Genomic DNA, 16,499 nt, shown 5'->3' with positions numbered 1-16,499 from the left:
ACCTTCTTCATCTCATTGATATGCCACTGCCAGTCCTTCTAAGCGTGTGTGTGTGTATGTGCCAGTGTAAGCCTGTATACATGATGTTTTGTGTTAGGTCCCATAAACACAGAACACTCATTTCTCTCTGCTCGGCACCTGAGGCAGAATAATAACAGGATGCTCTCAAAGGAAAATCTTTCTCTCTCTCTTTTTTTTTTCACCCCACAGAAAATCTCACCATTGCCTCCTGACTCTCTCTCGTGGACCAACAGTAAGCAGTGGGTTTGAGTGCTTGGAGGAATACCAGGCAGGTAAATCTCATTCTCATTTGGCAAGCCTCAGAGGAACTGCTGTCGTGGTTCAAGATCTCTCCACCGCTTTGCTTTTGCACTTATCCCCTGGCCGTCGAAGCAGAAAACGAGCCGTTTCTGCTGAAACAACACTGAGGCACTGTACAGAGTGCGCGAATACTGTATGTGTCAGCTGAAAACTTTCTAATTCTGAGACAAACCTTCATATTCTTCAAGTCTCACATTGGATTATATCTGGTTTCACTGCTCTGAGGTTAGAAAACTCAGTCAGGAATCCATAACTGACCACACTCTACATAAAAAATGAATAAAGGGAAGAGGGGGGGGGAATAAGATGGCAAAACAAGGTTTTAACACGGCAGCTGTGATAGAAGTACAGCTGTGCCTGCGGGGAAACACGGGCTGACGCAGCCTCTCACACCCTGATAAAACAGCTTAGTCACTGAGTCTGGGACCCCTCAGGCTGAGGTCAAGGACAAGCAAACGAACAAAAACACACACACAAACACACACGGAGATGATGAAATTTGTGGCCTCTGTCTAAACAAACACCTTGTTGTTACCCTCACATCCTCTCCTATCTGATTCCTGCATCAACACAACAGATATCTGATTCTATAAAGCCGGAACACTACCGCAGCGATAGCACACACACACACACACATAAATATATCACAACTCACTCAATCTAACCAATACTGTATACTGTACAGATCTAGATAAGACTGCTTTTGCTGATAAAGACTCCCCAACAGCAGGCGTCATCACACCGACATGGAAATGTGCGGTCACTCGCAGGCGGAGGAAGAACAAGGAATAAACAATACATTCTCCTCCGAAAAAAGATGGAGGACGAAAGCTGGGTATGCTCTCCGGTGTCCCATGTCCCACCAGAGAGCATGAGGGAGCAGGAGAAATAGGACAAAGAAACTTCAGTTGTTGCTGCCAGAAGCTTAGATGAGATTACAACAAGGTAATTGGAGCAGCAAAAACATTCTTTTTTTTCACACAATGTCCTTTTATGTGGTGTGAGGGGAATAAGAGCAGCCTTTGAAATGATGGGCCAAAATAGCAGAAAGTAGATGATGTATTTTATATATTATGATGGAGACAGGTCCAATTAGGTAACTATGGAAACAACATCTCCACCTCTCTCGCTCCGTCACTCCGTCCGTCTTACCCCACCCCCATAATGGTGCTCTCAGCTGCTGTGCCCATTTGGCTGCTACGTCATTTGCGCGAGTAATTGTTCTGCAGTCAATTTCCCGATAGAGCAGTCTGGGTGCGGCGCTTCTGCTCTTGGGCCCCTGGAGCCGACCAGTCGATGGAGGCCTGTCTGTCACGTGGGGAAGCACAATGGGTGAAAACGAAAAGTTTGTGGGTGTATGAGTGTGTATCCATGTGGTTGTGTCTGACAGGATTTGTGAAAAGATATATGATAGTAAAGAAAAAGTTTGGCATGTTAGCACGTAGCCCAAGTACAGCTGAGGTTGATGGGAATGTCATTATTTTTGCAGGTATTTGGCCACGAACCAAACAGGATTTTTTTTAACTTAATGATGATACTAGATGAAATGTTAGGGAATCACCAAAGTTAAAACAGTTAATCCGTAGAGAGCAATGAATAAGTATACCAGACCTCACGGCAAGGCATCCAGTAGTTATTGAGGTATGTTTGGACAACAGTGGTGAGCCAACAGACCAACATTTCCATCGTTTAAGCTATGATGCTAGCATAGCCAAAACATATAAAACAGTCTTTTTTTTTTTTTTTTTTTTTTGTTTACATGTTCCATATAATCAAATGAGATTCTGATTAAAATCTTATTTAAAAGATCATATTAAAATCACCTTTCTGCTATGTATCTTGCATTTAAAAATAATTATTTGAAATGAATCATATCACAAATTGTAAGAAGTTGGCACTGAAGTAAAGAACCTAAATGGGGGCAGCGCTTTCAGTAGTGAAGAAAAAGTGTGTGAGGGGTGGTCGAAACTAATTGCTTATATGATGTTAGGGTGCAGAAGAAATGATAAATCAAAGAGTTCTGTGAATTATTCAGAGTAGCAAGGACATTTTTAAAGAGATGCTGCATGTTGATTTAAATGTCATCTTTCTGTGCTGTAAACATTACAAATGAAATTGCTTCCATCTCCATTGTATTGAGGTGGAGGCAAAAAAAATCAAAACAAATATCTCAAAACTTTGGCATTTTGGTAATTTGAATGAACTGACCTTTTAAGAAAAGCAATGAGGCTTTATAAATACTACACTGCATGTGTGGGTGCTCAACTCTGCTCCCATGTTTCAGTACATACACTGCTCAGGAGACAGTTATTGAAGACAAAGGAAGGTATAGATGAACGAAGCTGCAGAGACACTGTGCATCTCAATAGACTTGTTGAAGGGACTATTTTTGGCACAAGTAATATTATTTTTCACTCTGCAAGAGATAGGAAGTCAGTCCTGATAAGTGTTTGTGAAACCCATTTGCAGTCCACGCGGGAGATGGTCCATGTGGAGGGAAAACACACACATATGCACACATACACCGGCACACAGTAGCAGAAAACGCACACAGCTGTATTTGTGTCAGTCGATAAGACAGAGCTGAGAGACAGAGGGGGGAGGCGCACGGAGGGGGAGGCAGTGAGACAGAGAGATGGGGATGAGAGAGAGAGATGAACAGAGAGATTAGAGAGGGAGAGCGATGGAAGGAGGCAGAGGGTTGATCGAGAAGTGCTCCCCGCCCGCTCACTAAAATCATCGCCGGCCCAATTTCACAGGAAGCACTAAACCCGTCCATTATCTCCTGGCTCGTTGGCTGTCAGACGCATGCTCATCTACACCCTGACAGATGACGGTCTGTCTGTCTGTGTCTGTCTGTGTCTGTCACACACACACACACACACACACACACACACACACACACACAAAAAGCCAAACTCTGTGCGTGCCACACACAAGTGGCGCAACCTCCTGGCTCATTACATAATTCATGTACTGTGTACCTGTGGCCCCGGGGGATGGATGGTTGATATGAGGTAAGCAGAGGTTGTGTATGTCTGCATCTCTGTATGTGTGTGTGTGCGTGCATTTGAGTGTTTTCTCACCAGACTTTTCACTCATTTCTCCTCTGCCAGCTGCTCCGCCAGCCCTTTAATACCATTCAACTCTCGCCCCAAACACCCGCATTACATAATCATCATCTCGCTCACAGTAGTCTCTCTCTAAAAAGGCACTAATAACAGAGAGCGAGTTTCTGGGCCACAGTGCTGAAGGAAGTGCCTCTGTGCTGGAGCTTTAATGACACAAGAACAACTTCTTGTCAGGAAACATTTGAATTTGAATGTATTTTTGACCCTGTATTTCTCTCTGATGCCTCCTGCTCTGAGTGTTGCCTGCCACAGTAAGCCACTATCTGAGATAATGATTCTCTTTTTAAATGCAGCATTTGGACAGCTCTTTTCCCTGAGACTCCATCGTGTGCCAACATCTTAAATGGAGTAATCCAGCATCAAATACAGAATTTATATGTGTGTGGAAAATTAATCTAAATGAATGCAAACAGATTGTTTTGTCATTTAAAATATGTATTTCTGTTGCTGTGTTAAAGGAATAATTCAAGATTTTGGGAATTTTGTTTATTTGTTTTCTTGTAGGGAGTTAGATGAGAGGATCAATACCACACTTATAGCTCAGCACCCTGTAAAGGAGCATATTATTGTTTTACATTATGTGTATGAATTAAACAAACAATATATAATATATCAACTGGTGAGTTTTAGAGGTGGTAGGAAGTAGATTTAGTTACCTTTGGATGGAGCCAGACTAGCTCTTTTTCTACGTTCCCAGTCCCAGTGCTAAGCTAAGCTGCTATAGCCTTATATTTAACAGATGGATATGAGAGTGTATCAGTCTTCTTTTCTAACTCAGCAAATAGATGCATTTCCCAAAATGTCAAACTGTTGTTTTAACACAGTGAATTCTGCGGCTGCGTGGAGTTAAATGTCACATATGTGTTTATCTGTTCATGTGTGTAGTAGTGTTTTTCATGCCCCAAAATTAAATGAAAAGACTAGCAGGATATTTTCAAATCAATACCTATCATCTTAATGCTGCATCATTCAAGGACATATTTTTGTGGGGAAAAAAAAACTGCCTGTGGATAAGATCTTTGCAGTGTGAAAACAGCTGTCAGTGTTTTGAATCAAGCGGAGTTGTTCACTGAGTGTTTTTCCTGCTACCTTGGAGTTATGGCAGCTTGGTAAAAGTGTTTCCTCTGGTGCTGTGTCCTTCACAGGTCCCTGGTGGCTGCTGCTGGAATGTGGATGCAGGTTTGTACGGTGAATAACTATAGACTTTGGCCAATAACATGTCAGACGCTACACTCTGACCCACCCATCATTTCAGCTGTGGTCTTCACATTATAATGATAGAGCAATAACATGGGACAAGAGGGAATTATGGGAAATACTGAGTAGTACTGGTAATAATAATGAAAAAAAAAAAAAAACAAACAAGAGGAATGGAAAAGGTTACACTGACTGATCACTGAATTTTCCGTTGACATGAATGTGGGTCAAGATTTTCACTGAAATAAACTATAATACTTAAGACTGGAACCTTTTTCATAAACTATAAAAATGACTTGCGTTTCAAAATGGGATGTCAACACTTACAGACATTGCAGGGGATTCCTTGTATATGAAGTGGAGAGATAGCACTAGCAAATGTTTCAGCCTCATACATTCACCTATTGTATGACAATATGTTGCCTTCAAATGGCAATCAGGAGTTTGTGGTTTCAACAGGATAAGTCAAGTACATGATATGGTGTTGAAGTGGGTAGAGTTGTGAGAACACTGTTGCTAGGTGACCAGGCAACCATAAAGGAGGCCCAAAGACTCCTTTGTTGCTCTCTAATGAGATAGCAAGTTGTCACTGACCAAAGATTAAAGGAATGCATGTATATAAATGGTTATAGTAATGTTGCTGAAACATGTGCATTTTCCACTTTTGCTATTAGATTGCTGACAAACGGAAATATTAATATTAATGTTTTTCTGATGTCTTGGAGGAGAGAAATTTTAGTTAGCGAGTTAGATATTCTCTCTCAAATTTTAAATGTAAGGGCATGATGAGGGAAAAGAGACCACACAACTGGCAAAATTGAACCACATCCTGGTACACACTGGTTTAAAGAGGAAACAACAGCTCTGTCAAAATGATGGTAACAATGGCAACACATCCTCTGGGGACATAGCATCCCTTCACTTTGTGTTGACGCTTGTGTGTGTGAAAGAGTGTGTGAATCTCTGACAAAAAACTGCGGGTGTTGTCACCTGTCTTACCTATCATAGGTGATTCAATGAAACTCCAGGTGTTGCTCTGAGGCACATAGGACTGGAGGACACCCGCCGAGCGCCCGGCCTCGTTCACACCCCCGAACACGTAGATCTTTCCTCCGCACACCGTGGCTGCTGCAGAATGGACCGGCTTGGGCAGAGGAGACACTGTTTCCCACTGGTTGGTGATGGTGTCGTACCTGAAGAGAAAATAAAAGAGATACTTAGAGTTTTTGTACATGATTATTTCAATTTCAATCTTCGAAATATTAGAATTAATGTAAGACACAATCTCACTCAAGAGAAATGAGATGAGATGCAGATCAAGATTCAGACTAGGCAGATAAATAAAGTCCTGACCCCACTCCCATTGAACAGATCCACATGGGGAGTCTCTAAATTATTATAACACTCTGCGGTCTGCCTTTTTTATCCACACAAACACACCAACAGTATACAGTAACACTCTGATTTTAAAGTTCCCACTGCTCTGAATTCACAGTGAAACGCTCGTTTTGGCTGCAGGGCTGACAGATATAATTAGCAGAATGCCTACACCACCAGGGAAGATGAAAAAGACCAACCATTACGTACAATGACAGCAATTAAAGCAATTACACAAAGCAACATATGTTGGGAGCTACAAGCCATTAGTCTCTAGAGTTGGGCTGTGTGTCAGTGCTGAGCTTTGGACCTTTCTCACTGAGCCCCTCTTTGGCAGAGACTTCAACGCCAAGCCTAAAACTCAGCCGACCCAAACCGGCACAAACACACGCAGGCAGATGAAAGGGCCTGACACAATGGGCTGCATGACAACAAGACACTGGCTTATGGGATTGTGCCCTTGTCAGAGGTTGAGGGTGTGTGTGTGTGTGTGTTTATATGTATATTTCCAAAATTTGCATTTGTGTTTAGTGTGCATGCTGCATGTGTGTGTTTGTGTGTGTGTATGTGTTTGGACATGTGTTTTTGTGCGTGTGTGTGCTTTTTGTCCCGTGGCTCCATTAGCGCAGTGTGTTAGCAGCGTAATCCTGTGTCCGTGGGCCACTGATCAAAGCAGCCACGCCGACAGCCTTCCAGCTGGAGTAGGCCTCATTAAAGAGCTGCAAACGGATCCAGGATCTGTGATTAAAACACACATCCATTCAGACTAAAGCAAGCCTTCTTAATCAAGGTTGTCTCTTTGTTATAAAAGAAAAACACCTTTACATAAAAATCCATATCCAACGTCCCCTAGGACAACAAAGCTTACACTTCAAACACTAATGGGATGCTTTCAAAATGTAGACTCCCACATTATCACTTGAAGGCAAAATATGATTTTTTTCCACAGGGGTCAATGGCCTTCATTTGGAGTTTTGCCTCATTTTTGAAAGCGCACAGGTGTCTACTTCATATGCTTTTCTTTTTAATTCTTTATGTGATGCACCTGTCAAAGACATACAGGTGTGTGAGGATATTTCTTTCAGTCTACAGATGCCTTCCTGCTGCACCTCCTGTGGCATTTTAAAGTCAAGCTGAATTTAAATGACACCTGGAAGCGCTGGTTGCATCCAGTTTCCTGTGAGAAGGCCGTTAGATAAAGTGCGAGAGGAGACGAGTGAATTAGCCTTTGGGAATATTCTCTTTGGGGGTCTGATAATGTCCTTGGCAACAGCTGCTAAGGGGACAGGTTTAAATCGACTGGCATTCTGAGAAAGCGGTGACACAGAAGACACTCTGGGAAAGGTGGACTCGAAAACACTCAGAGTGCCAATTAGCACTGTTTAAACAGGCACACACACACACACCGGCATGAGCACACACACACAGCACCACCAGGTTGAGTAACTGAGCCCTGCTGAGACAGGAGGACTAGCACGTGTCTCACTCTCTGGCAGATGTAATTACCCCTCGGACCACATCGAGGGAGGTTCATAAATTTAAGGGTCAGACACTGCTGAGTGAGGCTGATTATGGGATAGACAAAAGGCCAAAAGGAAAGAAAGGAAAGAAAACAATCCCAAAGACTCAACTCTTTTTGTATATTACTCAGATCCTTGAATTTGGTTTCAAATGCCAAGTTTTCTCAAGAACTTTATCTTTCTGACTAAAACAACAATCAATATTTTTGTATTAACAATGGATCGAATGAGTACACATAAGGTAAAAGATGCGCTCGTAGTTCTGAATCCTCATAATTTATCACCCAACTCAGCTTTTCTGAGCTTTGTAGCTCATTGATTTGATTCCACAGCCTGCAACTCCACTGTTTTAGTTTCCTCTCACTGCTCTCATCAACCTTGTTTCAAGTTGCAGAAAGCAGCAGCTTCAACTAAAAAACTGCTGTGATAAAATGGGTGTTCGTTACCCATCTCCAAACGACAGACAGACCAGGTTAGCAACTGGCTGGTGAACATAGTAGAGCATTTGGCTGCTTGAGAGCCAAATATTTCCCTCAGAAGTCTCCCTCAGACACCAAGAACAGAGCTAAAACACGAGTGTACATTGGACTCATGTTTGTTAAATGGAAAGAAACATGACTCCAAATAATTGCTAATGTTGCTCCATGTCAGCTGAATGTGTAAATAGGCAACTGCTTGTTAACACGCTCGGCAAAACAATTTCACAAGGTGATAATATGTCACTGTTGTGATCACAGGAGGGGTTGCAGGTTTAAAATTATTATAATATGTCCTTGTTAACATTTAACACTCACTTACTAAGCTAATCTTCTTTTATAGCTATTGAGGAATTTGATAAAATGATCTTATACTTAATTCTTCCCACTTTAATGTGGTGAGAAAACACAGACAGCACAAACAAAATGAAAACACGGAAATATCTCATGTTAAAAAACCAGTGCCATCCTAGTTTTGTCTGATATTACTGTTCTTGAGTGAGACTGCATGTCTTTTAGTATGAGATGGATCAAGAAAACAGGTTTTATGGGATATTAATGTAAACATGGCACAGCTATTGTGCAGTCAAATGGGTCAGGAGTTCTGATGAAGAAGAACATGTGCAGGTCAGAAGGAGCTCAGTGTCTGAGACGGTCTCAGAGGTCACGAATCTGATTGAATTCATTACACGTGTGATTCGCCATCAAGCATTTAATATGAACCGTGACATTAGGACTGACACTAAAAAGATTCTTTGAGTGGGTATATATTTTTCGATTATCTCCAAGGCAGAGGAGATGGAGGAATGTGAGCGACAGAGACCGATTAAAAAAACCAAACAAAAACACGGCGTTCATTACAAAAACAAAGACTATATCTCTCCTTTTTCTTCTTCTGATGCTTTCCATCAGACAGAAAAGGCAGACAGAGCTTTTTCTTTGTCACTAAGGCAGTGTAGGAGTTTATCCATCAACATGTTGCGCTGCATCGATTGCTTTTTTTCTTTTAAGTGTTTATACACAAAGACTGATCACCGCATGAAGCCATGTAATCGGCTGTAGCTCCTGACAGGGCTTGTTTCATCATGCAGGGACAATCATCTCGAAAATGCTGCTGCGGGGTTACAACACAACAAACAATGTAGGATTGTGTTCTTTTATGTGGGGAGAGAGAAAGAAAGAAAGTCAGATTAGAAGGGTAGACAGAGATATTGTGAATCAAAGACACAGGCCAGACTTTCAACTAGATGCTTTATGTGTAATCTGGATAAACATGTTAATGCCTGCAGCATGTACTGTGACTGACATGTCAACAAATCAGAATTATAATTCGATGTCAGCCAGGTGTAAAGGCGACCCACGCAGCGTGACTGTACCAGCCGACATCTCTCTGGCCTTTGTTCTTCACAGACCCATCAGGATAAGGTTCATAATGTTTGATAACAACAGGTGAAATTGGGACAGATGCCATGGAGATGTACAGTCACACCTGCCATGTTTGTTTATGTTGACAGCAGATGGATTTGCCATCCCCCCACCTGCTTGGCTGCATAATGCACATGAAAAAATAGATCCGACCTTAATATTCCGGTTTTCAATCTACATTGTGGAGGAAGTATATACACTAAATACCAGGTATTATGTAGGTATATTTATTCTATGTTTAGAGAGGATTTAACATTTTTTTAAAAAGGATGAGGCTGCCGTTATTCTCTTTTTTAGAAACTGCTGTCAAATCTAAAATCCAAAAATCTAAATCCAAATATGACCAAAACATGTGTCAGGGCATCTTCCCTGTTCTGTCTGTACTATGACAAGCAGTGCTCAAACAGAAGTTAATAGTGCATCTGTTGGGAACCATTTTTGGTGGCAGATTAACACATGCTCTCATGAATCTTTATGGCACTAGGACAGTGTATGTGGGGTTTGCTAAAATTAACTACAGTGCAATGACCATTGTTATGAAGTAACATGTCACCCATGCCACAGAGTGGCTCAGTGATGTGCCTTTGCCATTAGGGCCCTTCGACTTTGGAAGCAGTTCGCGCTCTATCTTTATCTAAATAACTTTCATACATGATTTTAGATTCAACTTTCTAAAAATTGTTTTTATTCTTCATTGCCAAAAAGGAAAGGAGAAAGACAGGCAGTGAGATCACCAGAAAACCAAAAATAAGCTGCACTGTTTCCTAAAATCCATTTCTGTCCTCTTCAAATAAATTGGAATGTGTCTGGATGTGGGCTTCACCAGCTAAGAATATGTCACTCGTGATGACATCATCACAGATGAGCTGAGAAAAAATGTGGCACATAAGCAGATATTACCCCTCGGGCCCTCACTTTATAACATTAACTAGGAAACATACATCTGAGTCACAGACCATAAAAGATAATGGATGCAGTTAAGAGTCAGCCGTTACACAGCCTACCATTGGATTTGTTCAGTGGCATTATATGTGTAAAAGCCTGTGTGTGTTGGTTTACTCTCTTTATATGAAGCAGCCACAATGGGACAGCATCAAAATGATATAGAAAAGGAAAATAAACACTGAAAACATGAATCATTAAGTGTTATGTTATGTGATGCAGGAATTCAAGATAGCATAAAACTTTGGCTGCATTTTGATGCCTTAGATGACTGAAAGGTAGACAGAAAGTTGTTTACCAATGACTGACCACATACCATCCATCTCTCTACCATTAACTATACAGTACATAGACTAGCTGTCTGTATCTGTTTCTTGCTATTTCAGACAAATGATGCATTCTAATCATCTAGAAGGTGCCTAAGGCATCACAGCCAGTTCACTAATAAGGTTACCTGCAGGGGAGTATGGATGATGAACCACGCTTCTCCATACTCTCTCTCTCTCTCTTTCACACAACAACACATGCATGCAATAAATTCTAATAGATGGGCTGCCAGTCTTTGTGATACTGACACATATCCATTTCCCCTGAGATACAAACTACAGCATATATGAGAGAGTGAGAAACGAGGGTGGAGAGTGAGATGCAGGGAAGGAAAAAATAAATATCCTGCTCAGATAACAAACCACTCGGGCTCTATACACCTCTGTGCTGACAAGAAGATCCATTAAGAGGCAAAAGAGTGCATGCTGCAGTTACAACCACACAAGAATAGCATGCAAACACTTACTGCTTAACAATAGCTACAGCATCCCCCAGACTGGGCATTAAAAGTCTTGAGATTTACACACATTGTAGTGGATGCTGGTGTACAGACAGGAAAAACATATTCACAATACCTGCATTTATTTAAAACTGATAGACCACACAAGCCCACAACAACAGCATTGTAACCTTTAAAAAGTGAGTGTGTGTACTGGAATGCAATGGAAGTTAGTTTAAAAAAAGCCAAGTATTTATTGCCTGCAGAGAGGAGCTGAGCTCTAGATTCTATCGAGCAGCAGCTTGTGCCCTTAAGTTACAAATTCACATTAATCCCTGCAACACCCCAGCTAGCTATCTCACTCGCATGAACACTATCTCTCCCTCGCTCCTGCATTCTCTTTCTGCTGCCCACACGCACCCTCAGATACATGATCACTTCAGCATGGAGTGTTAACCTGTGGAAATCATGTGGGTAAATTTTTCATGTTTTCAAGAGAAAAACTGTCAGTTTGCAACCAAATCAAAGTGTCATATTTGGTTTTAATCATCACAGCTTAGGAGGCTGACATTTGGGTTTTTAGTGAAATATCTCTACAACTATTGGATGAACTGTTATGAAACCTGGTACAGACATTCATGCCCCCATGGTGATCCCTCAGCCTTTTACCTAATATCATCAGCAGGTAGAAATTTGAATTTATCCAATAATACATGAACAAATAATTGCAAAAATATCTGTCTGTTAGCCTACTGACATTGTGAGCTTGTTAGCATACTTAGCATTTAGCTGCAACCTTACAGAGCCATGAGCATGGCTGTAAACTCTTTGTTGTGTTATGTCTGTTTCTGGCCTTTTTATTTACTTAACACTCTGAATTTCTCTATCCTCATGACTAATGCATGAATCATATGAGGATTGGCACACTGAACATGTGAAGATATCTGTGCATAAAAACACAGACTCTTTATTTTACTGTTAACCCCCAAGTTTGCAGGCTCCCTCATCTGGAGACGAGCGTCATTAAAGCAGAACACATCAATACATAAAGACATTTGCATGCAGCCCCTGTCTGACCGTAGTTTGATCTTTTTTCTATACTGCCATTGGAACAGGCACAAGAAGAGAGTGAGAGCATGTGTATGTGAGAGAATCAATCCTTCATAGCCCCCTGTTCCCTGTCAGAGGTAATGAACTGAGAGGCTGTGATTTGGCTTGAGGAAAACAGGGATACTGTGTGAATCAGCTGTGGCCTGGAGGGCACTCAAAACAATTTGCACACAAATATAGCCATAATTTACTAACATTAACATTTTCCACTTTTGCCAAGAATGTTCATTAGCAGCTAGGTGGTGGGAAACCTTACCAGCATGACAAAAACTACTATTCTGAGAAAAAATGCAGTTGATGTGTGCTGAACTTGAATTTTAAAGCAAATTTTGCTCTGCATTTATACTTTGCATGTGGGCTGTTTTGACAAAGGAAGCTGTTGATAGCGGCTGTGCATTTGAAATCGTTCAACTGTGACTTCCTGCCTCTTTGCATATTTGCTAGTATCTCATCCAAAATGCTTTACTCACACCTGGGCAAGATCACAGTGTGGATGAGGACTACAGAGGGAAAGGTGTAAAGATGGGAAATGTAAATGAAGAGAGGGGCAAAAAGAGGAGGAAAGAAAATGAGGAAAGAAGAGTGCTGATAATATTTTTTGCATTAATTTCAATGTAGAGTTAGGCAAAAGATGGAGGCACATAAAGGCAAACACAAGAGAGAACATCTACTTTGGGAGGGGAGGAGAAGGAGGATGAGTGAGAGTGGGTGAGAGAGGACAGAGTCTATCTGTGTTGTGTCAGCTGCCATCTGTGTGTCAGAGCACATCACAGAAACTGTGAGGCCTGTGCCCACACCTCCGCTATCACCCTGCTGTCTGCTGGGCGCCAACACTCATGCACACATGACTCGCACATTTTGGTTTCACTTTGGCTGCACTTGCACACATACAATAGCACGTAGTTGCTTTCAATCCATGATGGGTGTGTAGGCATAAATGAAACAACTGCATACATGTTGGTCTACTGAGGCCCCAGTTGGTTTAATAATGTGTTGCTGTATTTTCTACAATATATTTGTCCTTGTTTGATATCCTTATTTCTGGGGGACTGAAACCAAGACCTAATGTTTACCATTGGTATTTTATAGTCCTGTACTCAAAATATAGCTGACCTCATCTGAGGCCATCTGTGTCTGGCCACATATCCTTGAAAATAAAATACATGACTGAGCACCAAAATGGTCTCAAGAATTAAGGCACATCACTATCAGGTCTGCATCTTTTTAGTAGTGAAATCATGTGGTTGCTAAGAGACATGTAACTTCTTCTAACCTTGTAATTTTAGACTTTGCTGTAGTGTTTAGTGCATGAAGATATAGAGTCTGTAACAGTAAACAGATACAATGTAGGCTAACAGGTATCATGGAAAAGTACTGGAGATCCTTTCATGATCTTAACATGTAATTTAATCTGCAATTTGAATATTGTACTGTTTCCCTCTGGAAATACAGGGGTCCTAAAATGAACAAACTCACCTTTTGCCATACTCTGTTTCATAAACGACAGCTTTACACAAATTGTCAGAGATGAAAACAAAAACAGCAGCTTTGTGACAACTAATTTGAACTTTGTATGCACCTCTGCTCTCCGTGTTGATTTTCTCTGCATGCGACAGCTGTTTGTACCTGTGTTCTCACTCCCCAGGTTGCTAATCAATGTCTGACGGTGAAATCTACTCTACCTACCTGGTAGAGGAAGGGTGCTATGCTGTTCAGAAATGTAAATGTTTGGGTATTTGCATCCTATAGGAAGCACATCATTTTGCTGACATGCTCGCAGCCTCTTGAGAGGAACAGTGAAGGAGTCATAACAGCAGTTGCTCTTCATTTTAACACAACATTAATGACTAGTGCTTCATTTTTCGAGCCTCCTGCTGACATCAACCTCCAAAGTAATAAGCTATGAATGAGGACATGGAGGAAAAGGAGGAAAAGGAGGAAAATGTGTTCCACCAGTACTTTGTATCAGCTATTTGAAAATCCATATATTTGTGTGTATAGACCTTCCTAAGTAACTAGCTAGTCTTACACTAGTGATTTACTATATCAGGTTCAACCATTAAAACTAAAATAAATGTTCTAGTCACAAAAAACTTTACTAATGGGCTGATAGGTTGCTAGGAAAGATCTGTAGCACTGCCCAAAGCAAAGGCAATTACCAATGTAAAGAGGAATTTACTGTAGCATCACATGACAAAAATAACCGTTTTACGGGGGCACAGTATGAAATTTAACTTTCAGTCCTTTGTAAATGTAGCGGTTACTTTTTAAAACAAGCATACATGTAAAAATATGTAACTCCAGAGTCAGTAATACATTGCAGTTTAGAGGAGTATGAACTATCCAAATATGGTAACCTAGCTGACATTATTAGGTCATTTAATCTGATGTTATTGGCATAAGGTTTTGTAATTTAGTGTATATTGAGCTATTCTGATTTACATTACTCTGATTTACATTACTCCCAATTTACATCATAATAAACATTTTATGTGTCATTGACCATATTTATTTTAAAAATCTTAACAGAATATATACTAGTGAGCTATGGTTAGTTTTATCTCCAATCGTTGTACTTTTAGTATAATGACAATAAAGGGCATTCTATTCATTCTATTCTATCTGTTAACTGTTCAGGCAGTTACTGGGTGTAAATATTAAGTTACAACTAATATCTGTGTAGGAACTACTTTGTGTGATGCAACCCAATTCAACTTAGCAATGTAAATCTGTTAAATGTTTAAGTTTGTTTCATTTAGTCATTTTCTGACTTTTCATTGAGTCAGAAAAGAGAAATAGAATTTTGTGAATGTGAATGTGAATTCAGTGAAATGATTTTTCTTTTTATTACCCCGTTAATCGTCTTGTGATCCCTCAGATTTATCTTGTGACCCCTTCACGGGGTCTTGATCCCCAGGTTGGTAACAGACGATTTAACCTTTGACACACTTCCTCATTCATGAACTTGCAAATCTCTTTCATCCCCCTCAAGGGCAGAGCCGTTTTGCTTGTTATTTGCTCATAGTACACACATCTGACAGATTGTGTATGATGACATCTGGGGATCTGATGGAGTCTTGCTCTCCGTATGGACGGCCTCGGAGTGTGTTCATCTGACAGACTGAAGTCAAGGTCAGCCAAAAGACAGACACACACATAAAACACACTTCGCTGCCATCACTGTAGGAAAACACACACACAACTCATTAACTCTGATGGATTACAGCACATTTCAGGCTAATAACACAGACATACGTGTAAACACCATGCATAAATGCACTCACATACTCAAACACACCAGACAACAGTAGCACATAAAAACACAGATGGACACAGACCTGTCACCTTCAACTAATCCACGTGAGACAGAGAGCAATCCATCCACTGGCCACACAGATTTACCCATAATCCCTGTGAATGAACTAATTCAGAGCACAAGTCTGCTTCCTCAGTGTGTGAACACACAATCTGGTCTTGTGTATATACACACACCCACATTTTGTATATAGATAGGCCACAGAGATGCTGCACAACAAACTTAAAAAAGGCACCTTGAAAGACTATTGGGAAGAGAACGTAGGGAGCCATGATAATAGTGAGTGTGTGCTCTTTTTGTGTCTCTAAGTGTGTGTGCATGTGTGTGTGTGTGTGTGTGTGTGTAGATGCAGATTTAATTGGATGGGAATGTCACATAGGACAGGGGACATGAGTGCTGCCAGTGGTGTAGGTCGTACACCAATTACTGCTCCGCGCTCCTCAAAACAAGATGGAAGATAGAAGTCTTAGACCCCACTTCATTACCAAAGTAAGCCTCAGCGTTGATAGCAGCCATGTAGGGCAGCACTGTGGGAGTGTGGGCTGGAGAGAGGTGGTGGTGGTGAGGGGAAGGAGGGGGTTTTAAAATTAAAATTGACATCCAAATTGCTGGGGAGAGAGAATATATATATATATATATATATATATATATATATTGGTTTGTATATGTATATGGCTGGTTTGGGGGAAGGCAAAATACATGACCATGTTTTTTAAAAAACTGAAAAACATATAAGCCATTTCATCAATAAATAAATGAGTCAAGAGAGGGTTCCTATTAGTTCCCCTTAATGAGTCCCATTTTGCCATTTAAAATAGTAATAATGATCTGTATTCAACAGCCTAAAAAGTAATTTTTCAAATGCAGCTAGATGTCCCACTTAAATAATCCACTCGTTTACACTAGGGGGAAAGAGTG

The 16,499-nt window shown here is 40.8% G+C and overlaps 1 protein-coding gene across 4 annotated transcripts in view; it reads right to left on the bottom strand.

Moving 5' to 3' along the window:
- Window positions 1-16,499, bottom strand: part of LOC108896900 (kelch-like protein 29) — a 190,541-nt gene that overhangs the window by 5,791 nt on the left and 168,251 nt on the right. For all 4 annotated transcript variants that reach the window (XM_051071975.1, XM_018696196.2, XM_018696195.2 and 1 more), the window contains exon 13: window positions 5,649-5,842. In XM_051071975.1, coding sequence (XP_050927932.1) covers window positions 5,649-5,842 — 194 coding nt within the window. The remainder of the gene's footprint in view (window positions 1-5,648; window positions 5,843-16,499) is intronic.

Source organism: Lates calcarifer, linkage group LG7_1 (genome assembly GCF_001640805.2).
Source record: "Lates calcarifer isolate ASB-BC8 linkage group LG7_1, TLL_Latcal_v3, whole genome shotgun sequence".
NCBI lineage: Eukaryota > Metazoa > Chordata > Actinopteri > Centropomidae > Lates > Lates calcarifer.
This window is presented reverse-complemented; position numbering and strand designations above follow the sequence as displayed.